Here is a 24,874-nt window from a genome sequence, read left to right on the forward strand (position 1 = left end):
CTGTTTACAACGTTGACGTCAGCAAACATCTCGCCCACACAACGACCATCTGCCCGGGCCAGTGGCCATCAAAGGTGAGCATTTGCCCACTGAAGTCYGTTACGACACCGAACTGCATTCAGGTCAAGATCCTGGCGAGGACGACGAGCATGCAGATGAGCTTCCCTGAGACGGTTTCTGACATTTTGTACAGAAATTCTTRGGTTGTGCAAACCCACAGTTCCATCAGCTGTCCGGATGGCTGGTCTCAGATAATCCCGTAGGTGAAGAAGCCGGATGTGGAGGTCCTGGACTGGCGTGGTTACACGTGGTCTGCGGTTATGAGGCCGGTTGGACATACTGCCAAACTCTATAAAATGATGTTGGTGGCAGCTTATGGTAGAAAAATGAACATTAAATTCTCTGCCAACAGCTCTGGTGGACATTCCTGCAGTCAGCATGCCAATTGCATGCTCCCTAAAAAACTTGAGACATCTGTGGCATTGTAATGTGTTACAAAACTGCACATTTTAGAGTGGCCTTTAATTGTCCCCAGCACAAGGTGCACCTGTGTAATGATTATGCTATTTAATCAGCTTCTTGATATGCACAGCTATACGGAGCTCTCTGCATTGTTACACAATTCGGGAGGCACACGGCGATGGAGTACAGAACTTATTGTGGCCTCTACATGCTTCCGGAAGCTCCGCAATTGCGTCACACCCTCCATACCTCCGAGCCGCCGACCACATTTTCGGATCAAGCATAAACTGGCATTTAATCAGCACCGGAGAGCGCTGTCCATTTCAGCACAACTATATAGTAGGCTACCTGGCTGTTTGTGCTGCTATGTTGTGTTTGACACTTTTTTGCATGCGTTCCAGTACCTCAGAACCCCCCCYGTTCACCCCCCCCTCACGATCAATTTTGTTCTGCCACTTCACGATTTACAAATAAAGCCCAGATAAAAGAATACCGGTACACACATATTGACCAAAAAGAGAAACATTGGAAAGCTATCAAAAAGCTAATACACATGGTAAATCTGTGGTCTTTGAATCTTAACTTGAATTTTCCCCCTCCATAATTGATGGCAAGGGATTACAACGACGACTCATAATAATGGGGTGGATCTATTTAGCGCTTTTCACCAGGGGGAATTTGGTCCCAAGTCAGCACCTAGACAAGATTCTAGTGAGAATACAAAAATCCCTTCATCAACTCTAACATGTTGCATACGGTGGAAGCATTATGGAGGAACATTTTATATTTTCTGTCTCATCCACTGCTAATCCAATACTGACATAGCAACTCTGTCAGAAATAATTGACCATAATCCTGTTACTCCAGCTCTTATGTTTGACATTTCAAAATTATTTGTGAACTATGACATTAATGATCCAATGGGCCCAACCTTTGTTAAATCGAATTGGACAATTCTTGAGACCTTTAAACAGCTTGAATCAAACAATAATAAAGGCCTATTTTCTCTCAAAAGGAACGGGTGGGCTGTAAACTGTACCGTTTTATTTACCAGCTAAAGAAGGTAAGTTGGATGAAAGTACCATACTAGGAGAACGATCGAGAAATATTCCAGTGCTTAAATCCTTTTTAACAAGCCAATGAACTTTCACGGCTTGTTCAACTGCAACACCAGGACCAGGGAAATGCTGACATTTTTCTTTCCTCTAAAGCAATTTATCCTCGCAATGTCATCATCATAAGTGTTAATAAGGGGATTTGCTAAAAATGTCAGCTTGTGCAAAGAAAAGTCATGTTTCTTCAAGCCAATCACTGTCTGGAAACCCTCAAAGGTTCAAACTCAGTTTGTTTTGCAAAACAAATGATTTGCATCCGCTCTAGTCTATCGCTTAAGCCAGGTAACATGGAAAGGGTCGATCTCCTCACCAAACAGCCAAACAAAATGTGTTCCTTAGGGATCAGTGCTGGGTCCCCTAATGTTGTGAAGTTTTTACATTTCTCTTTTTCAACTCAAGCATACATTTGTCAATTTACCTACCACCATGGAAAAATCTATTAATTTCATATTCTACCCTTCCTGGAGTGAGTCGGATTTGAAACCCGTTTGCCACAAGCCTGGGATCAGAGAAGGCCACTCCACTCATCTCAGGACTTCCCTTCTCTATGTTCCAGAGAGCCTGAGTACACTCAGCCACCCACTAGGAAACTAGAAAAATACAAGAACATATTAATCAAGGATACCAAATCTGTACCTGATACCAAATGGGACATTGTAGTACTTGTTTCAATGAATCTCACAGTAATCCAAAAAGGAATTATGTAATTATAAAAAACTACACAGTTTTATTTATAAGTATATCAGATAAATAGCAAACTGTAAAATTAAGTGTAACTAAATACATAAGGGGTGCTACATAATGACCAGATTATAGAATGCGCCATGAAATCGCTCTGAACTTATGAGCTGAGAACAAGATCGTGTCAATGTTCCCCTTTTTTCTGTCAGGTGAGAAATTGGAGTGATATGTCACCCATCTGTTAACTGTATAGGGTTCTGCAGGATCGCTGCGGGAAGTATATTATTCTGCAGAAGTCTCCTAAACAGCAAGGCCTCCTCCACCCGAAACAGATTTAACAACATGAGCTTTCTACCAAATAAAACGACCCAGGCGCTTTGAGAGGCCAAGCCGTTTACAAGCCTGAGGCCCTGAAGTCTTGGGACGCTCTGGGACGAAAGGCGATTAAGCCGCTGCCTGAGAGCAACCACACTGAACGGGCAGGGGTTGTGAGGGCTTGGGCCCGGGGCTTCTCTTCTTCTGGAGTTGGGAGGAGAAGAGCTGGTCCAGGACCGGCTGGTTAGAAGGCAGGTCCTTGTGTTTCTAGCCRTGGGGCCGACTCAGCGGGGAGCCCAGACTGAGCCCCCTCTCGGGCTCTCTCACACCTCGATCTGAGGCCAGCTTGGTCTGGAGGTCATAGCGTTCCAGGTGTTTCTTTGCCTTATCGTCATACCTGCAAGGACCAGAAACCCTTTAGCCAATTAAGAAATGGTATATTATCATCTCCTGAAAGAAAGGAAAAACAAGTACTCGCTGAAACATCTTGTTTTTTTGCAGCAGCAGGGGTCAAAACAAATGTTTCTGAGGCAGCCCTCATCAGCGTTTGGAGAACTATAGACATCCACCCATATTTATAGCGGACATCACATTGTAGTACTGCTTTTTTCACAATCATTATTTATATACATTTTCTACTGTTTTCCCACAAAATAAAAAGAAACAAAGAAAACTGCACATTTCTCACAGGAAGCAACCTAACACGAGTTCTTCATTAAGGCCTCTAGGGCTCTCTGTTTTGTAAGACATGAATGTAATACGCCTCTCTCTGTAACAGTCATTTTTATCTATTACCTCCCCTATTATGTGGCTGTACAACTTGGAACGTCCTGGAACGTCAGTTTGCACACGTCTGACCGCATTAAAGTGTCCGGCTACAGGGGACTRCTCGTCACCAGTTCTGATGTTGCACTTGTGCTCTGTAATACAAACTTRCAATTCACTCTTAGACTTTCCAACATAATAATAGCCACATGAGCACTTGACAGTAAATGGACCACACATTTTGTTTTCATTCCCYTATGAGGGTGAAGAAAGAAATCACCATTGGTCATTGCATTACAGTTCACACAATMATGACATAGAAAATTGCCTGGGGGYAGGGTATACAGAAAAAGTTGAAGGGGTATATATTAATCTGCTCTTACCAGACTGTCCCTTAGGTTTCTTGCACGTTTAAAAGCGAATCGAGGGATAGTCTGAAAAGCCCGACAGAGGGGTCCGTAGAGAGAACATGCCAATGCTATTTAATGGAAGATTTAACAGCCAGAGACATAGGGGAATAAGTACTAGGGCTGTCCCCGACAAAAAAAAAATCTTGGTCAACCAAAAGTCTGTTCTTTCGACTAATACCTAGGTGTCTGGTTAGACTGTAAACTCTCCTTCCAGACTCATAATAAGCATCTCCAATCCAAAATTAAATCTAGAATCGGCTTCCTATTTCGCAAACAAAGCCTCCTTCACTCACGCTGCCAAACATACCCTCGTAAAACTGACCATCCTACCGATCCTCGACTTCGGCGATGTCATTTACAAAATAGCCTCCAACACTCTATTCAGCAAACTGGATGCAGTCTATCACAGTGCCATCCGTTTTGTCACCAAAGCCCCATATACCACCCACCACTGCGACCTGTATGCTCTCGTCGGCTGGCCCTCGCTACATATTTGTCGCCAGACCCACTGGCTCCAGGTATTCTATAATTGTTTGCTAGGTAAAGCTCCGCCTTATCTCAGCTCACTGGTCACCATAACACCCACCCGTAGCACGCGCTCCAGCAGGTATATTTCACTGGTCATCCCCAAAGCCAACAACTCCTTCGGCCACCTTAAATTCCAGTTCTCTGCTGCCAGTGACTGGAACGAATTGCAAAAATTGCTGAAGTTGGAGACTCATATCTCCCTCACTAACTTTAAGCATCAGCTATCGGAGCAGCTTACCGATCGCTGCAGCTGTACACAGCCCATCTGTAAATAGCCCATCCAACTACCTACCTCATCCCCATATTGTTTTTATTTACAGTTTTTTGTTGCTCTTTTGCACACCAGTATTTCTACTTGCACATATCTGCACATCTATCACTCCAGTGTTAATTTGCTAAATTGTAATTACTTCGCTACTATGGCCTATTTTTGCCTTACCTCCTTACTCCATTTACACACATTGTATATATATTTTTCTATTGTGTTATTGACTGTACTTTTGTTTATCCCACACGTAACTCTATTGTTGTTAATTGTCGCACTGCTTTGCTTTATCTTGGCCAGGTCGCAGTTGTAAACTGGCCTACCTGGTTAAATAAAGGTGAAATAAATAAATTAATAATAATCGTTTGGTCAAAATATTTAAACGTGTATTTTTCCATATATAGACACAACCTATATGTTTTAATAAAATCAACTATATATGCATTGAGCTTGTCTGATGCTATAGAGATTGTAGAGGAATACAAATACCTGGACAATAAGCTTCAGTGGAGTAAATGTACAGACCTGATCTACAAAGAGTCAATAGAGACTGTACTTTCTCAAAAAGCTGGGATCTTTTAATGTTGCCACTGTCAGCCAGAGATATATGCTAAGAAGTATTATTACCACAGCAAGCAAGGAACTTGGAGTCAAACAGACAGGCCTGGATGAGATTTTTTACGGTCAGGGCCTTCCGCAAGGATCACAAAATAATTTTAGACACAAACCACCCCCTGTACCCGGACTTTGAACTACTCCCRTCTCGGCACAGGTATAGGGCACCTCTCAGCATGAAAAATAAAACTAGACATTAATTTGTGCCAGATGTGATATCCCTCCTAAATAGCTTGGGCTAATGTTCCTATCGACCCAGTAAGGCCAGCAGGCTAGTCTCTTGTTATTGGTATGTAACTGTTATGGAAGTTGTATTGTCAATTTGTTTTATATTTAAACACTGCAWCAAAATTTCCCCATGGGGACAATAAAGTCAGGAAATTTAAGCTCACTAGATGAAATAAGACACTAATGACTCAAGAGGGAGCCAGAGATAAAGATACAATGAAAAAAAAAWATATATTAACCTGTGCAGAACATCCTCCTCCCACTCCTAKTGGCTTTCGCAGATTCTGCCGTTATACTCCTGAAGTTGCCGGTAATAGGCTACACGAGGAGTCGGCAAACTTTCTCATGTGGAATGGCAATTTATCTTGCCATTTCTACCGATCTGGCGTGCCAGTTATGATTTTCATATGGAACAGTTTCGTTTRATTTATAATAACGTCTTTGTATCTCCAAATCATTGTCATGTGGTTAATCAAAATTCTATCCAAATCTAAAAAAGTCATTTCTATTGCCATTTCCAACTACTGTATGTAAAAATAGCCTATAAAGCCAACAAATAAAAACATTGCAGCCTTCAGGTAGAAAATATCCTGATAAAAATACATATCCTATAAATCACATTGGCTACGCATGGCCTGTCTGTAACAAACTTGAAACACTGTATCAACTATTAACTTGGGTCTGACCTGAAGCTCCTTGCAACATTGTATAAAATATTCTGGGCCCTCAGTTTCCTGCGCCAGTGAGCTCGGGATAGACTGTAACGAGTGCGCTGAGAGTCGGGAAGCAAGTTCAGGGAGTGAGTGTTTTAATTTAAAAAACAGAACATAATACAAAACAAGAAACACTAACAGCTCACAGACAAGAAACCTAGAGAGTTCTCATCTATATTATTTGTAGCAGTCTATTTACCACCACAACCCGATACTGGCACTGAGACCGCACTCAACCAACTCTATAAAGGCCATAAGCAAACAAGAAAATGCTCATCCAGAAGCGGCGATCCTAGTGGCCGGGGACTTTAACGCAGGCAAATATAAATCCGTTTTACCTCATTTCTACCAGCACGTCACATCTGCAACCAGAGAAAAAAATAAAAATAAACTCTAGACCACCTTTACTCCACACACAGAGATGCATACAAAGCTCTTCCCCGCCCTCCATTTGGCAAATCTGACCATAATTATATCCTCCTGGTTCCTGCTTACAAGCAAAAACTAAAACAGGAAGTACCAGTGACTCGCTCAATACGGAACTGGTCAGATGACYKGGATGCTACAGGACTGTTTTGCTTGCACAGACTGGAATATGTTCCCGGGATTCATCCAATGGCGTTGAGGAGTATACCACCTCAGTTATCAGCTTCATCAATAAGTGCATTGASAACATCTTCCCCACAGTGAACGTACGCACATATCCCAACCAGAAGCCATGGATTACAGGCAACATCCGCATCGAGATAAAGGCTAGAGCTGCCGCTTTCAAGGAGCGGGACACTAATCTGGTCGCTTATAAGAAATCCCTCAGACGAACCAACAAACAAGCAAAGCGTCAATACAGGACTAAAATGGAATCCTTTAAAAAAAAAAAACGGCTCTGACGCTCGTCGGCTGTGGCAGGGCTTGAAAACTATTACGGACTACAAAATGAAACCCAGACGCGAGCTGCCCAGTGACGCGAGCCTACCAGAAGCGCTAAATGCCTTTTTATCCAGATGGATTACAAGGACGTGTACTCAAAGCATGCGCGGACCAACTGGCAAGTGTCTTCACTGACATTTTCAACTTCTCACTGACCGAGTCTGTAATACCTACATGTTTCAAACAGACCACCATAGTCCCTGTGCCCAAGGAAGCGAAGGTAACCTGCCTAAATGATTACCGCCCCATGAAGTGCTTTGAAAGGCTGGTCATGGCTCACATCAACAGCATCCTCCCGGATACCCTACACCCACTTTAATTCGCATACTGCCCCAACAGATCCACAGATGACGCAATCTCAATCGCACTCCACACTGCCTTTTCCCATCTGGACAAAAGGAACACCTATGTGAGAATGCTGTTCATTGACTACAGCTCAGAATTCAACACCATAGTGCCCACGAAGCTCATCACTAAGCTAAGGACCCTGGGACTAAACACCTCCCTCTGCAACTGGATCCTGGACATCCTGATGGGCCGCCCCCAGGTGCTAAGGGTAGGCAACAACACGTCTGCCATGCTGATCCTCAACACTGGGCCCCCTCTGGGGTGTGTACTTAGTCCTCTCCTGTACTCCCTGTACACCCATGACTGTGTGGCCAAATGACTCCAACACCATCATTAAGGTTGCTGACGACACAAGTGGTAGGCCTGATCACCGACAACGATGAGACCGCCAATAGGGAGGAGGTCAGAGACCTGGCAGTGTGGTGCCAGGACAACAACCTCTCCCTCAATGTGAGCAAGACAAAGGAGCTGATCGTGGACTACAGGAACAGGCCCCCATTAACAGCGARGGGACTGTTGTGGAGCGGGTCGAGAGTTTCAAATTCCTTGGTGTCCACATCACCAATGAACTATCATGGTCCAAATACACCAAGACAGTCGAAGAGGGCATGACAACACCTTTTCCCCTCAGGAGATAGAAAAGATTTGGCATGGGTCCCCAGATCCTCAGTTATACAGCTGCCCCATCGAGAGCATCCTGACCGGTTGCATCACTGCCTGGTATGGCAACTGCTCGGCATCTGACTGTAAGGCGCTACAGAGTTTAGTGCGTACGAACCGGTACATCACTGGGCCAAGCTTCCTGCCATCCAGGACCTACACTACCGATCAAAAGTTTGGGGTCACTTAGAAATGTCCTTGTTTTTGAAAGAAAAGCACAATTTGTCCATTTAAAATAACATAACATTTATCAAATACAGTGTAGACATTGTTAATACATTTCTAAAAAAACAGTTTTTACTTTGTCATTATGGAGTATTGTGTGTAGATGGATTAAATTGTTTGTTTTCTCATCGATTTTGGAATAAGCCTGTAACGTAACAAAATGTGGAAAAAGTCTCGAGTTCTGAATACTTTCCGAATGCACTGTAAAGTTACTGCATGATTGTAGCGGGTTTTCTAACGCATTAGATCTATTAGCTATTTTGACTATGACGTTACTTTAGCTAATATGGTGACAACAATGTAGGCTGTGCGTAGCAGTTATTGTTTGGCTTGGAAAGGTTTTTTRGCCTGGTCACATACAGCTGGTGTGTTGTGCATTAAAGTCCACAAACAAAGGGAAAAGATGAGGAGAGCGCGGATGTGACAAGGAATACAACGTGGCTGTTATGAATGTGAACTGTGTTACCGTGTGACCAGGGGTGTATTCATTTTGCCGGTTCTGTTGAAAAACATTTAAGTGGAAGCAATAGAAACTCTCGTTTTCAACTGTTGGACTAATGATTACAGCCTAGATCAGGTAGATGCAGGCAAGGCGGTATTGAATGTGTCGCTGTCTGTCCACTTAATGTTCTCCCGACCTGTGCACCTACGTTGTAATCTTTCGTTCATAGAATAGGTTGTAGCAACCTCATGATGGGTCCAGGGAAAATTAGAGTATCGTGTAGTAGCCTAAACCTATCAATGTTACATTGAACTGGGTGAAGGGAATATGAATGACAGTCATCCAATATGCTGTAATAGAAATAAGGTCATGCTCATTCAAAAATAAAATTGTCCTCCCTCATCTTAAAACGGCACAGACCGCCACTGATTGAATTTAGTCTTCAAGATCAAATCAAACTTTATTTGTCACATGTTCCGAATACAACAAGTGTAGTAGACCTTATCGTGAAGCGCTTACTTACAAGTCCTTAACCAACAGTGCAGTTCAAGAAAGAGTTAAGAAAATATTTACCAAATCAACTAAAACAAAAACACAAAATAACAATAACGAGGCTATATACAGAGGGTACCGGTACCGAGTCTATGTGGGGGGGGTACAGGTTTGTCGAGGTAATTTGTACATGTAGGTAGGGATAACGTGACTATGCATAGATAAAACAGTGAGTAGCAGCAGTGTACAAAACAAATGGAGGGGAGGGGGGGCTCAATGGAAATAGTCCGGTGGGCATTTGATTAATTGTTCAGCAGTCTTATGGCTTGAGGGTAGAAGCTGTTAAGGAGCCTTTTGGTCCTACTGTAAACTTGGTGCCCCAGTACCGCTTGCCGTGCGGTAGCAGAGAAAACAGTCTATGACTTGGGTGACTAACCCCACCTAGTATATACACTACCGTTCAAAAGTTTGGGGACACTTAGAAATGTCCTTGTTTTTGAAAAATCTATTTTTTTTTGTGCATTAAAATAACATAACATTTATCAGAAATACAGTGTAGACATTGTTAATCTTGTAAATTACTATTGTAGCTGGAAACGGCTGATTTTTAATGGAATATCTACATAGGAGTACAGAAGCCCATTATCAGCAACCATCAATCCTGTGTTCCAATGGCACGTTGTGTTAGCTAATCCAAGTTTATCATTTTAAAAGGCTAATTGATCATGTGCCTGTGCAGACAGTGTTGAAATATACTTTTTATGAAAATGTGCAAGARTTGAAGGTGCCAACAAATTTTAAAGTCTTTATAACAATGTTTCACTGATYTACAAAAAATCTGCTCCCTCGATGGAGATCAATCAACTTCACGTTTTTCGGCTTTCTGCCCACCACCTAGAACGTTGAGGCATTCCATAATGGATGCCTCAGAAGAATCTGCAGAATTTTCTGGCAAAATAAAAACCACCAACGACGAACTCTACAGGAAGACCAAAAGCCAGAGCATCACARACCAAATCAAGATAAGAAGAATGTGTTCGCTTGGCCATGTTTTCCGGATGGAGCAGGATAGCATCCCAAAAATTGCCCTAAGGTGGACCACCGGGGAAAAGAGAACCTGGAAGACCTAAAACTACCTGGCGCAGAARTGTGATGGACGAGCTGTCCAAGATGAACCTCTCGTGGGGGCGAGGCACAACACGTGGCCAAGGACAGAGAGTGGTGGAAGGAACTCATTGTAGCCTTATGTCCCATAGGGGAAGAAGGAGTAAGTAAGTATAATGTAGATTGTCAATCAATTAAGCCCAAAAGGTTGTAACACTACAATAACATAATATTGCTGSTAATGCCTCTGGACCTTTCATCAGAGGGCAATGAGACGAGATCCCAGGTGTGCCACTGCTGCTATGTCCTAGAGGTACGGTAAACCAAATTACACTCATAAAAAGCCTGCTTTGGTGTAAGGGGGTAAAGGCAATTGAATCTGCTAACTTGCACTCCCATACGCTTCCGTGTAAATGAGTATTTTGGYTTATGCACGGCATCCACACATGCAACTGACCTGTGTTACTAGAGTTCACGTGAGAGCGATAACGATTCCTAGAAGTGGCGTCGAAAAGGAGCCAAATATTTGCCTCGTCTTATTTCACGTTTAAGACAGCGGTAACACAAGGTGGGATTCTAAACAGATGTCTTTTTCCATACACTCGTCCATACCTTACATAAGTTCCACACGTAGGCTAACGCTGAGACACATTTTCCGTCCTTTCAATTTCTTTAAATTGGTATGCAGTAATTCACGATAATTGGGTGGAGTGCTTTTAGTAGAGGGTAATGATGTTATTCCGTGATGCTGGTTGAGTTGTTCAGTCTCAGTGGATGTAGATCAGGAGATAATGRCATTTATGATTTGTTTTACTGGCGTGTGGATGTGCATCTGGATGTTGTTAGAAAATAAAGGAAAGGGAGATACCTAGTAAGTTGTACAACTGAATGCATTCAAKTGAAATGTGTCTTCCACATTTAACCCAACCCCTCTGAATCAGAGAGGTGCGGGGGGCTGACTTAATCGACATCCACGTCTTCGGCGCCCGGGGAACTGTGGGTTAACTGACTTGCTCAGGGGCAGAAGAACAGATTTTTACCRTGTCAGCTCTGGGATTCMATTTTTTCGAAAGTCCCTAATGGCAGTACGACGTGCATTGCTTATCTTTGATATGGGGCGGCAGGTAGCCTASTYGTTAGAGCGTTGGACTAGTAACCGAAAGGTTGCAAGATTAAATCCCTGAGCTGACAAGGTAAAAATCTGTCGTTCTGCCCCTGAACAAGGCAGTTAACCCACTGTTCCTAGGCAGTCATTGAAAATAAGAATTTGTTCTTAACTGACTTGCCTAGTTAAATAAAGGTAAAATATATATATATATATATATATGTCCGATTTAAAACAATTCTTCACTATTAGGGAAGCACAAAGGTGAGTGACCTCTCTCGTGCTGAATCATGAGTCACGCAGACCCTATTACAGTGTGCTGTACTATACAGATACCACTGAAAAGCATGGCCTCTCAGCTGTGGAAAGGCAATTAAAGCAGGGTCACAAAATTTAAGGTTTTTGTGACTTCCTAAAGTTTCACATTTTCTTATAAAATGTTCCATTGCATTTTCTGAATTTTATTCATATCAGTTTCGTTCTCCCACATCTTATTTTTATTAGTCGAAACCGCAACAAAGCGAAATACTCGAACATGTTTATATACTTTCGTTCATAATTTATATACTGAACAAAAATATAAATGCAACATGTAAAGTGTTGGTCCCATGTTTCATGAGCTGAAATAAAAGATCCCAAACACAGCAAATGCTTATTTTTCTCATATGTTGTSCACAAATTTGTTTACATKCCTGTTAGTYAGCWTTRCTCCTTTGCCAATCCATCCACCTGACAGGTGTGGCATATCAAGAAGCTGATTAAACAGCATGATCATTACACAGGTGTACCTTGTACTGGTGGCAATAAAAMGAGACTCTAAAATGTGCAGTTTTGTCACACAATCCAATGCCACAGAGGGTGCAATTMGCAAGCTAACTGCAGGAATGTCCACGAGKTGTTGCCAGATAATTGAATGTTCATTTCTCTACCATAAGCCGCCTCCAACATCGTTTTAAAGAATTTGTCAGTACGTTTAACCTCACAAACACAGACGATGTGTAACCACACCTGTCCAGGACCTCCACATCCAGCTTCTTRACCTGCGGGATCGTCTGAGACCAGCCACCKGGACAGCTGATGACACTGAGGAGTATTTCTGTCTTTAATAAAGCCCTTTTGTGGGGAAAACCCATTCTGATTGGCTGGGCCTGGCTACCAAGTGGGTGGGCCTACGGCTGGGCCTTGCCCAGTCATGTGAGATCCATAGATTAGGGCCTAATMAATTTATTTCAAATCGTTGAAATTGTTGCATTTATATATTTGTTCAGTATAATTCAAGAAATGTGGCCCATCTTATGCACTTGCTGATTTTCCTTACAACATCTTGATTACGAACAAGTCGCACCAGACGGGCAAGACAAAGGAGAGGGTTAGTGTGTGTCCACATACAGAATATTCAATTTATTAACCGTCTGACCAGCAAAATACCTTTGAGCGCTCAAGATGCATGGCATACTTTGGAAAAAGGAGATATTTCATGCAGAATACCTGTTTTACAGTGGAAAATATTGACCATGTAACCTAGTAATCAGATGCAGTCTGGAAAATATAAACATAGCTCATATTAARAATTCTGTCTGGGTAGCAACAMGAATAAGCCAAGCAGAATTTCCAGGGCCATATTTTACACATGCAAGTGACAGGTCAATCTTTCTTTTTTTTGCCTTGCTAATAATAACAAYTGGAAACTGCTTCGAAGGTAAAGTCTGGAAACTCACTTCTTTCGGTCCTCCTCCCCCAGGTTTTTCCATCTCTCCTGCACGGCAGAGGTGATGTCCTGGAGGCTTGCTGCGGGCTTCTCCTGGAGAACCTCTGCCCGGGTCTCCCTCTCAAACAGGCAGCGGGGGACAGAGGGATCCTCATGGTACGGCTACTGATCAGGTTGTAGGCCTTCAGTGACGCACGTTTCTCTGTTATAGCGTTGGACACCTTTTTGCCAGGGCTGCTCTGATCCTTGGCCTCGACCAGGCCCAGGTCACTGCTGCATCCGGTGGGCAGGTGGACCTTGACGGTCTGCAGTGGCACTCCTGTGGAGGGGTCTGTTAGAGCCGTGCCTCGGCTCCAACTCACTGCTGATAACTGCTCAACGTCTTTGTCAGGATCTTGGTCATGGCTGTTGAGCCTCTCCAGGCCTTTGGCTGGGCCTGGATTTGTTATCTCGCTGCAGGTCAAAGCAATTTCATCTTCCAATAGTGGAAAAGTCAAAGTCCCCTGGGATTTGGTGGACTATCCAGTCTTCAGAGGAAGAGGAGGAGCTAGTGTTTATTGTCTGGTCACKAGCCACTACCCTGGATGGAGAGCCATCACTGCAGCCAAATGGCACTTTGGCCACAGTGACACTGTGCTCCATAAGACTGTCCTCTACGTCAGCGTTTCCCCTACAGTTGCCTAGTGATAATGGGCAACTGTAGGCATCTTCTCCAGTGACTGGTGGAGCCTCAGCAGGAGACCCCGAACCAGGGCCATACAAGGAAACCAACAGCGTCTCCAATGCTGCCAGCACAGCCTCCTAACAGTCACAGTCTCTGTGAGAAATAACWAATGCCCATGCTGTTCACTTTCCRTTCTTTACAGGCAGTGGCTGTGCACCCAGGTAACTGCACATTTAGTTAATGTGGTTAATTACAGCACTGGTCAGCTCCTCCTATTTCCAATGGTGGTGGCTAAGGAACTGATTGGCAACTTAGTGTTTACTGTCAGCGCTTTCTATTTTTATCACAGAAAATCAATCAAGTTATTTTGAGGAGATAAATGAGATAGTTGGACAAAGGGCAAAGGGACAGTAACGTTACCTAGCCAAAGTAAGTAAATGGATTCCTTGCTGTACCGTAGAAGCTACATGTAGGGAAATCATAAATTTGCTAACTGGATCTTGCATGCATATTTGCAGCTGAATCGGTCAGAAAGCTGAAAAGGATAAATTGACTGGTAACTGGTTCTGCAGCTACTGTCTGTTTTTATAAATCTTTTGAACATCCTCAATCATATGTAGTTTCCCCTAAGTTTTGTATTCTTTCAACCAAAGCTCATAGAATGATAGTGGTAMTGTGGAACATGAATCTGTCCGCAAGGAAATTTAGAAAAAAAGAGAAAACGTTGTTCTGGTGCAGAATCTGGGTCTTCTTGGGGGTCACGTTGACGTCTACAGTGGATGCGGGAACAGTGATGTTGAGCATCATAGTGGGATAACGGCTGCGGGCAGAGAGTCTGCCGGGTACTGAGCCAGGTAGTGCTGCCGGACCACCTGATGGTCAAGCAGAGAGAACGTATCAGAACTGCAGCGGTGATACTATGGGCAATGCTTCACAGTGACAGTGTTGTAGCATTTACATAACAAAGTGACTTTATCAATGACAGAGAGAGCTACGTTTGGGATAACAGACAGGCCTATGCGAGGACAAAGTGATACTTGAGAGGGCCATAATGGAAATAAGCTTTCATTGCTGTCTTCAGCTGGAGCGGCTTTACATATGTATTTTTCATCTTCAGGTAAATAAAACACTGGGTGTGCTTCTGAAAAAAAAATATATATATAATTATAAATGTGGTCTATGACTTCCTTGGACGACTTGTGTGAACGTAGGTTAAATGAAGAGTGAATGTAACATGTGAATACTCACTGTACAACTAAGAGAACAAATAACCACATCTAAAATACTTTGTCCAAGCAATTTGAGAAGCTATTGTTTATAGAACACCTCTATCATATTGGCTGCCTATTTTCTTTACCAAAACATCTGAAACACGTGTACATTTCATGAACACAAAAAGCATGTTTTTAACTTCATGATATTTTTCTGGTGGACAGGTCGATCATTCAATGATAGATGTTTTGTTGGGGTTACTGGAGCTTGCTAAAGAGCAATCCATACCAGGTTTGGGAAATAATCTAACACAATCTGTTAAAATAAATAAAATCAACATAATAACTGGGGAACAATTTCAGTGCAAAACTAAATTATATTTTCTATATTTGTATTTCGGTCCCACTTCATACCAAGTGCCTCTGCCTATTAACATGTATAGTACATAGGCAGGTAGAATATTATGTAGACATTTTTACATAGCTACTGTAGTTACAAACATGCTTTTTGTATAATTTGTAACAATATGTAGCTATCTACACTGTACTTACAAGGCATCTGTCATTTAAACACCATGTAAAAATACAGAATGCTAAAGGGATAGTTCACCCAAATTTCTAAATMACTTATTTGTTTCCTTCTATGGACAAGGAGAGACAATTCTCCATGCTTTCATTGTTTACCTATGCACTGCACTGTCACCAACCGCTTACAATAATCTTTTCTTACCAAAAACCAGACACCCAATATTAACATGTTTAAAATTTCACGGCCAAACCATGTTAACTTCAAACCAAGTTATTGAAAAATACAATCTCATGAACTTTGAGATTTTAAAAAGTACACTATCAAATCGATTCGTGTCGGATCCTCAAGGGTTTTAAATCTTAAAGGATTCACATCGTTTTTTCCCCCCAGCACAAACACATCACACATCACATCACACATCGACACTTTGTAAAAGTTTGAACAACCAATGACATCTAAATGCTGTTGCCTTCTAAACTCGAAGAAAATAGTTTATGTTGGCGGCATGCGATAGATAAGTGTTGGTGAAAAGAGAAACTGCTCCAAATTACTTAATTAGCAGATCTCTCACTGCATGACTCGGGCAAAACAATTCTAAATTAACAAGCTTCGCAGTTGACGAGCATCAGGGTCATACAACTGGAGTTTWAAACTCTCTAATTACTGCCATTGAGACCTTGATAATAGCTGTGTWCATTACATATACTTTGCCATTACAACATTTGTCAATTACTGTGATACAGTTGATCCTGCCTGCTGACTGCCTGGCTATGAATGAGCCCTATTATTCCATTCTGAGTTGTGTAGAGGCATCTGGGCCTCATTGGCAGCAGTGTTCACTGCCACAGGACCCTGCTCTGGTAATTAGAAAAGCAGCACAGAAAAACTGACCAAGCGAAGTCTCTTAAACTCTCGATTTGTCCACTCAATCAAGGAGTGATTACGAGTYCGAACTTTTTTCCCCAATAATATTTTTTATACAAAATTTGTTAAACAATTCTATCTTGRCTAAAGTGATAAAATACTTGAGAAAGATAATAGGCACCAGAAGAAAAGGAAAATAATAAAACAAACCAAGTGAGAACTCTGAGGTTTGTGAAATCTGCAAGATAATCTACCCAAATCTGCAAAACAGAGGTCCAAGGARTGACACAAAGTCCTAAGATTGATGCAAACGTTTCTCAGGTGACATGAGCAATAGGCCGGGGCTGTGTTCCCCAGTCTGTCTGCACACGTCTTCACGTGTCACACCCATGAGCCCGGAACTGGAACACATCTTGGCTTGGCGTCCTACCTGATGAATGATKATCTTTTCCTGGCTAATGACTGATTATTCAAGCAGATCTCTCACCGCATAAATGAAGAGGGTGGGACTGTCTAAGAATTGTTGAGAGAAAAGTACAATAAATTGGTACACAAAAACATTTCCTTATCTGGCAAATGATGTTCATGAGCCAGACCTATGGCTAATATTATATAACAGGCAAGAGAGGAACAAATTGCAAAGCAATCACTGTGGCTGGGCTATATATAGTGCTGTACCACAAAACAAAACACTATCCTCACACATGGAAAAAGTAGTTCCAGGGACACATAGCTTTGTTTTAGATTGGCACACTGATCATTTTAATGAGCAATACAAAACYTCTCATAACTTTTAAAACACATAGTAAACGGAAAGCCAGTTCATTGATGCAACACTGTTTGAGGTTTTGCGGGTACATGTGGTTTCCTCTCGTTCAGCTCATTATCTACTCATTAGGTCAGGTTATGAGAGCACCAATGGCACCTTTGCTCAAAAGGGCATGGTTGTGGGTTGTCACGTTGCCAAAATAAGTGTAACATTTTGTTCCACAAGYGGCATGGCTCCTACATCAACTTGCCAGAGTTGTGTGTGGAATCTTTGAACTGGATTCCGTGATCGCTAAGCTTCGGCCAGAGAAGGGGGAGGCAATAAGTGTTCTTTCATTGCTACAGGGAGTAGAGGACAAAGGCCAAAGGTCCTTGTCATAACTGGGCTCCAGAGTCCTGCTGCAAAATAACAACAAAGGAAACGGGGGGAAAGGGACTCGCGCTCCATATCTGTCAGGCCACATTAGCCGGGAGATGCACGGCAGGTAGCAACCACACAACGCCTACCGTGACCAAGCAGAAACTTAACGCTCCACAGCCAACTCAATTACCAGCAGCAAAGCAAATCTCTCTCACACAGAAGGAGAAAAGGGCATGGACATAGCTGCCCAACAGCCAGCCAACATCACATACTGGCTTGAAATCAAGAGCTCTTGATGCAGCCATTTTACAAGCTTGCTGTCTAGTATTTCTCTTGGGTTTTGCACTTGCAGTCAGTCACACAGACAGTGGTGGACCTGTTTGTTTTGCAGCTCAACCACTACCTTCCAGAGAAAGGTTCATGCAGACTGTGGAACACACCCAGGGTATGGGYAGAGGGTCTCTGGGACCCCTGGTGTTGACCAAGACTGGAGGGCAGTGGGAGGACYAGTGGCTGGGTGCCAGTGCAGCCGTGCTATGGCTCTCTATGGCGCTAGGCCATCCACATGCACCACGGGCCACAAATTAGACACACCCTATCTTTAATGGTGCCCAGTTTTGCATCACTCATTGTACTCCTGGTTAGGAGAAAATGCCAATCTCAGGCCACTTATTGTAAAGCAAAACAATGTGACATGTACTATTGGGAGGTATGGAAGTCTGAATTGAATCAGTAAAATAGCAATTGGTGTCATTGAGCACTGCAGGAAAGGACAGAACTGCAAGAGCAGCAATATTTAAGTCAAGCTTCGTGTGGACACCTCCAAGAACAGCTGRCWTCAATGTAATTGTCTGCATCTGCATCATTTCCAATCGCTATAAAAAAAAATGTATGTCAATATATATTTAAAAATATATATTTTCCTTTATTATTTTACCTTAACCCTACTACCCCTCCCCTAACTGGAGTAAACTAATGGACATCTGGACCTAGGCTTCTACTTCCAGCTTATACATACTATATACACTTTATAGACACAGTATATTTTACAATTGTGTTTGTATTTAGTCCCATCCTTCAGCTACCCTCAACCCCTCCCATCTATCTCTGAACACCATCCAGTTTTGATTTCTATTTGACATATGTTTTTCAACTGTGCTGTTACACAAAAGTTCTGAACCTTTCTATTCTTATAGTTTCTTTTTAAATCACCCAGCAGTGCTATTTGCAGAGTTAGCTCCAGATAAGTGTTGCAATTTTTCAACCATTCCTGAACCTGCGACCAAAAACAAGCTACATWTGGACAGTATCAAAACAAATTATCTAATGTTTGTCTCTTCGCAGCAAAATCTGCAAAAAAACACAAATCTTTGCGTTTCACTTATTTAGCATTTTTACATGACATTTTTGCAGTATACGAGTGATTTTTTATCTCTGATGACTGGTTTGGATGGACCAGGGCCATGACGGAGTGATGCTGGTGTTTGACTGACCTCTGGTTGTTCTTGTTGATGGTGGACTGAAAAGCAGGTGGGCCACAGCGTTAGGCCCCAGCGTAGCAATGAGAGCAATACTGTGATCGGACACCMTGGCCTTCTGCCACACCACCACCTGCAACAACACGCAGCAGCTTATTTTCAGTCCGCCTAAAAAAAGACCACCTGCCGGATCTCGCATTCAAAACAGCAGACCCCGATGACCAATCAAAGCCTCTTCTCTAGCACTTCCCTTACCTGTGTGGATCGCTCGGAGAGAGGTTCAACAATAGCCCTATTCGCACGGGACTTGAATTACTATAGAACGTAGGTTATGTAATTATTACCCCCAGTATGTCTGTTTTTTCCAGAGGACGATTCGGACGGGATTAGTTTTACCAAACTGCCCCCTGTAATTCTTTTTCCCCCATTATGACGGAAGCCTGGAGGCTGTTCTAGGCGTGAGGATATTTCAACTTGTCTAAGGATAGCCTAATAATGGCTGTCAGTTGGAAGAATGTCAAAATAATATCAATAAGAACCATGAACTAACTGTATGCAGACATTTAATTAACTGGTCATTTTGGCAATTTATCAATTCATTGGCACAATATCATCCGTTTAATCTTTAAAAAGAGTAAAAACCTGATGAGACAAAACAGATCATTCATCTATAGAGTACGTGCATAGCATTATATTTTAAGCATCCATTTGTTCCCATGTTCTAACCCAAACTGCAAGCAGCACCTGCTAAACACAGTAATACCCCTAAGTATTATCAGAGGACCTTGGAGTCTGCATGCCAAAAAACAGGAGGTTATTCTGGCTGGAATTATCCCTCTCCCGTCATGTGAAAATGATTGACATGGCATATTCGCACGGATGTGGTGTTTTGTGCTGTGCACATAATTACATTACCCGACCTCCCCCAGTAAAACTAATCCCGTCCGAATAGGGCTTGTGTGTCATCTGTTCTAAAAAGGCCTAAACTAGACCAGAGGGGTTTGGGGATGACTAGAGAACAAGCTACTGTGCGCTGATGCCTATGGCAGGTCACAAACTGTGAGAGCAGTTCCACTGCATAAACGGACAGTACTTCACACCATTCCCAAATCAGCATGTTGTCTGAACATATTATTCAACCCACTGGATCAATGTACACTACATAATGAAAGCAGATACACAGTGACCACAAGGTTACACAATCTTCCTCATCTCTGTGCAACCTCCACRGAGGCTTGGAATCCTCTACTTTTCCTTCATGTCCGATATATGTGAGAGAAAATTAGTCCAAGACTAAAAGAGAACATATTTTCACACCCACGGGTGGGCTTGTCGTTGACGTGTCCACCAGCGAGTATATCTCCTGGGTGTTGATTTCTGAAAGTATGCTGTCCGCAGCAGCAGCACACAATTTGGTGACTGTAAACGGATCACACCCGTAAACAGCACTTGGAGAAGCCATGAAACCCAACACAGGCCGAAGTGCAAAGTTCGGGATACAGATATGCCTCCCAAGTGCTGATGCCATGAAATGGGGGCACGCTCCTCCCTTGATGATGTCAGAGTGATTTCAATGAAAAGTATACAGTGGTGTTATACCTCTGACCCCTTCCCTTAATGTTTTATTCCAAGTGGCCACTAACTGAAACTGAATCTGGGGTTAAGTCTGCAGCCCAGTGTTCTACAGCTTTCTCTGCCGGTCTTCCTTTCTTCCATAACTCAGCTCCAAAGGCATCCACAGTTTACTAAATATGACTACGGGAGGGAGTGGGTTCAGGTCATGGGAAATTGCGCATCTTTTCACTGGCACCACAAAATAATCTCTGTAGTCTGGACAGCGTGCCCGGCAAGAACTGAATGGATTCCTGCACAGCATAAACATGTCAAATTCCCACACAAATTTGGTATACTAATTGGTGTGCTATTAAGTGAGAACCTGCGTAAAAAGAACTTGAATTCTCAAGATACTGCAGTGACAGCATAAGCAATGTGTTAGTAGTTGTTTTTTTTAACGATAATTCCTTATTTCTCTGCAATACTTTATTGTCTCCCATTTAATCTCCTGGAAAGTTGTGATAAATGGTGGAAAAACTCCATCTTTACATAGATGCCATATCTAATAAGACTTTACTTTGTCAAGCAGAAACTTAGGCTAAATCACACATTTTCCACAAAATCAATCTCATTCACAAAATAAACCCACCAGTGGTAAAAATATGGACATTTCAGGTGAAAAGAAGATAAATGTCCATGAAATTTTGGAGGAAGGCTTTTTGACATAGATGTGATGTGTGTTGTGTTAAATACACTGGAACTACTCCAATGCCGGTAACTTTTGAAAGACATGGGCCATTGATGAAGATCTAACTAATAGCTGAGAGCAGTGACAGTGTTCGAGAGAATGAAAGAGACGTATGACTAAAGAGAAAAGGTTCGCTTCACGTTTAAACCCTATCAACGACAACACTAAAGTATCAAATCATTGATGGCATTAATGATGCTTAAGCAGTGATTAATGGAGTTGGTATGCGGGGATTGGGTTTCACCCAATGGAAATGCAGACAGATGAGGACACCTTGTGGTAGGAAGTGTTATTGTGTGCAAAAAGATTCATAAACAGTGAGAACAAAGTTGTACCTTACTGTGAGTGAGGGTGAGTCTCAGCTCTGGTTTTACAGTGGCATACGCCATGAGAAGGTCCTGCACCTTCTTCTGCTCCTCCTTGCACTTTTTCATGTTGGCGTAATACTGCCTCCTCACTGGGAGATTCTTTAAAAAAGCTTCAGTGCACAGACTGTGGTACCTGAAAAGACATCAAAGCCCATGTCTACCTATAAAATGTTTCTCTGTAACGTATACATAATAAATACCGTCGGAAACTGACTCCATTTCAGTAAAAAGGAAATGCCAAACCTTGCCCTAGGTGAGGGCTTCTGGGAAATGACCCTGCCCGTGAGGTCAAGCGTGTACTGGGTGCCGGCGTCGTCCTTGGCAGTCTTTGTCGTGACAGCTACCTGGTGGGAGACCACGGGGCAAATCTATCACAGCTGCTTATTACCACTTTGGACTTTTTCAAGCAGAATTTAGTGTAAAAGAGAGCTGCTTCTGACCTCTGCCACGGCGCATATGGAGCCCTGGGCCTTTCCTCTGAAGCCATATGTCTCCAGGCGCTCCAGGCCATCGTGGCTGCAGATTTTACAGGTGTAGTATTTCACAGCCATCACAGCAGTATCAGCAGCTTTTATGCCTGAGCCATTGTCTATGATTTCTATTCGATCCAGACCATAATTCTCCTAAGACACATGAAATACATAAAATAGAGAATGTTCAGTATTGTCCCTTCAAAGAGCCTTGAAAGCAGATTTGATTTTTTGTGTCATATTAACACCTATGTGTTCTAAGTTCTTAAAGCCTCTTTTGTGGATTGATCTGATTATTATATACACTGCATGTACAAAACATTAAGAACACCTGCTCTTTCCATGACAGACTGACCAGGTGAATGCTATAATCCCTTATTGATGTCACTTGTTAAATCCACTTCAGTGTAGATGAAGGGGAGGAGACAGGTTAAAGAAGGATTTTTAAGCCTTGAGACAATTGAGGCATGGGTTGAGTATGTGTGGGTGTTTCTATTAGGAAGGTGTTCCTAATGTTTGCTGTACTCAGTGTATGTTAGTGTCCACCCCAGCTCCGTTTCCAATTCAATGAGGTGTAAGTACAAGAATTTATAAATTGCACTGCATCTCAGTGCTAGTAGCATCACTACAGACCCTTGTTCGATCCCGGGCTGTATCACAACCAGCCGTGATCGGGAGTCCCATAGAGCGACGCACAATTGGCCCAGCGCTGTGCGGGTTAGTGGAGGGGTAGGCCGTCATTGTAAAATAAGAATTTGTTCTTAACTGGACTTGCCTAGTTAAATGAAGGTGAAATAAATACAAAATAAAAAAACATTTGCTTCCTTCCATACAGGCAGGTTTATGCGCAAGAGATACTTGGAGGTTGTTTGATATTGATCATGTGGTGTTCAGTTCCGGAAAAATGTTTTCCTCTTGATAAGTGGATTTGCTTTCCTCTTGGCAATATAGGAGAAGAGTTGGAAATATTAGTCCAATCAAAAAGCTTCACTGTGTCCTCAGAGCCTGGCTGTGCTGCCTAAAAGGATTACCGCTGACAGCTCATTAAGAAATGGCTCTGAAGTGGGCAAAGAGTGCACTCATGAGAGAGAACTCAAGTATTCCCCCATGCCAAGAAAAACAAATTCACAGAGAGAGCAGGTGAGCCGAGCCCACTCGAAATGGGAAAATATCTGAGGAATTCAGATGACATGACCATATGAGTACACTATAACCATTTCTGACAGTATTGGGAGTTGGAGAGGGTGTGTGTATAGTTACATACATTTTATCAGGACATGTTTAACAGGATACCTTTAAGTAGGCCTAATTCCAACCAGGGAAAACAAGTAAAATAGCTATGTGCTTTACAATGTGACAATTTCAACATGCCATGAGTGATTTGCATGTGCTTCACTGGCCACACACATTTTTTTTACCAGTTTCATGTCGATTCTCAAGGCACCAGCATCCAAGGAATTCACCAGCAATTCCTTCACCACGTTTACCAAAGAGGTGATGACCTCACAGCAGGACAGAATGCGCACAGTTTCTGCAGGCAGCTGTTTCATGATTAGCTACTGTTTATGGACACCTGCAATATGGAGAAAGAAAACATTGATGTGACATTGATGTGCAATGAGCTGTCATTCACAACTGGAGGTTCTAGTCTGGGAGGTTCTAGTCTGGAGTGCCCGGTTAAATTGTGGTTGAGGGCATTTTTAAAAACTCTAAATTGTTAAATGAGTGAGAAATAYATGTCATTGTTGCAATAGTTTGTGAGTGGGCAACATATACTATCATCTTAAATTGACATGTTTAATTATTTTGCCATATTAAAGTATATTGTGCTAATTTACCTAATGTGGACAGTTTGTGTTACTACCTTACACAAGCTTGCATTTTCACCCATAAAATTGAGTGGAATTACACATCCTTTTTATCTCAGATTGGTGGTTTTAGTATAAAAGTTTATAGTCATTAAGATGACTTAAGACTGARTGCTTCAAACAGTTCAATATCTTTGGTTTTGTACGTCACACGCGCTMGGACGTGTAGGATTTAGAACGCGGAGTTAATAAAATTGCCAGGAAATGGCACAGAATATTGGTGGTGGGGTCTCTATAAAAGTCGCTGGCCACACACCAATAGATGTATTTGACAGTCAATCTTTCACTTAAGTTATCCAACAGAAAAAGTGTTTTGTTCCCTTTTCCGTGGTGGCAGCCTCCCGAAATCAGCATCGCAAAATATAGACATAAGCCTTCTACAAGTCATGAGTGACGTGCATGTGCTTCTCTGACCACACTAAAYGGTGAAATACCAACCATCTATAGGTAATTTCTACCATGTATAGATTATTCCAAGATTCCGTGTGGCCTTTGAATAGTGTTAGTTTAAACAGCGRTACACCCCAAACGTTTTACCCTCTATTCTACTGAATTCAGCATGGAAAACAAAAAAGTGTTGCGTTTAAACTTACTGCGTTGGCGACCCACTTGAATCAAAATGTAACTCGCTGTTCGATACAAATTGTCCTCTAACCAGTGACGTCAAATCAAATTGTATTTGTCACTTGTTGCCGAATACAATTGTAGACTACCGTGAAATACTTAATTACGAGCCCTTTCCCAATAATGCAGTTAAAAAGTACGAACAAATAGATATAAAATAACACAAAATACCTATATACAAGGGGTACCGAATCAATGTACTGGGGTACGAYGTAGTTGGGGTGATTGATTGCGGTAATACACATTATTCCCAGATTCC

The 24,874-nt window shown here is 42.3% G+C and overlaps 1 protein-coding gene across 1 annotated transcript; it reads right to left on the reverse strand.

Moving 5' to 3' along the window:
• Window positions 1-2,374: 2,374 nt before the first annotated feature.
• Window positions 2,375-24,874, reverse strand: LOC111972684 (PMS1 protein homolog 1). The gene is given in 14 exon segments (XM_070449305.1): window positions 2,375-2,856; window positions 2,903-2,970; window positions 13,119-13,239; window positions 13,242-13,603; window positions 13,605-13,909; window positions 14,433-14,644; window positions 18,999-19,116; window positions 21,621-21,755; window positions 21,758-21,786; window positions 21,897-21,910; window positions 21,912-21,997; window positions 22,094-22,276; window positions 23,542-23,696; window positions 24,787-24,874. Coding segments are annotated over 13 exon segments (2,133 nt in total). The 5' UTR covers window positions 23,674-23,696; window positions 24,787-24,874; the 3' UTR covers window positions 2,375-2,488.

The sequence above is a fragment of the Salvelinus sp. IW2-2015 genome, linkage group LG2 (genome assembly GCF_002910315.2).
Source record: "Salvelinus sp. IW2-2015 linkage group LG2, ASM291031v2, whole genome shotgun sequence".
Lineage (NCBI taxonomy): Eukaryota > Metazoa > Chordata > Actinopteri > Salmoniformes > Salmonidae > Salvelinus > Salvelinus sp. IW2-2015.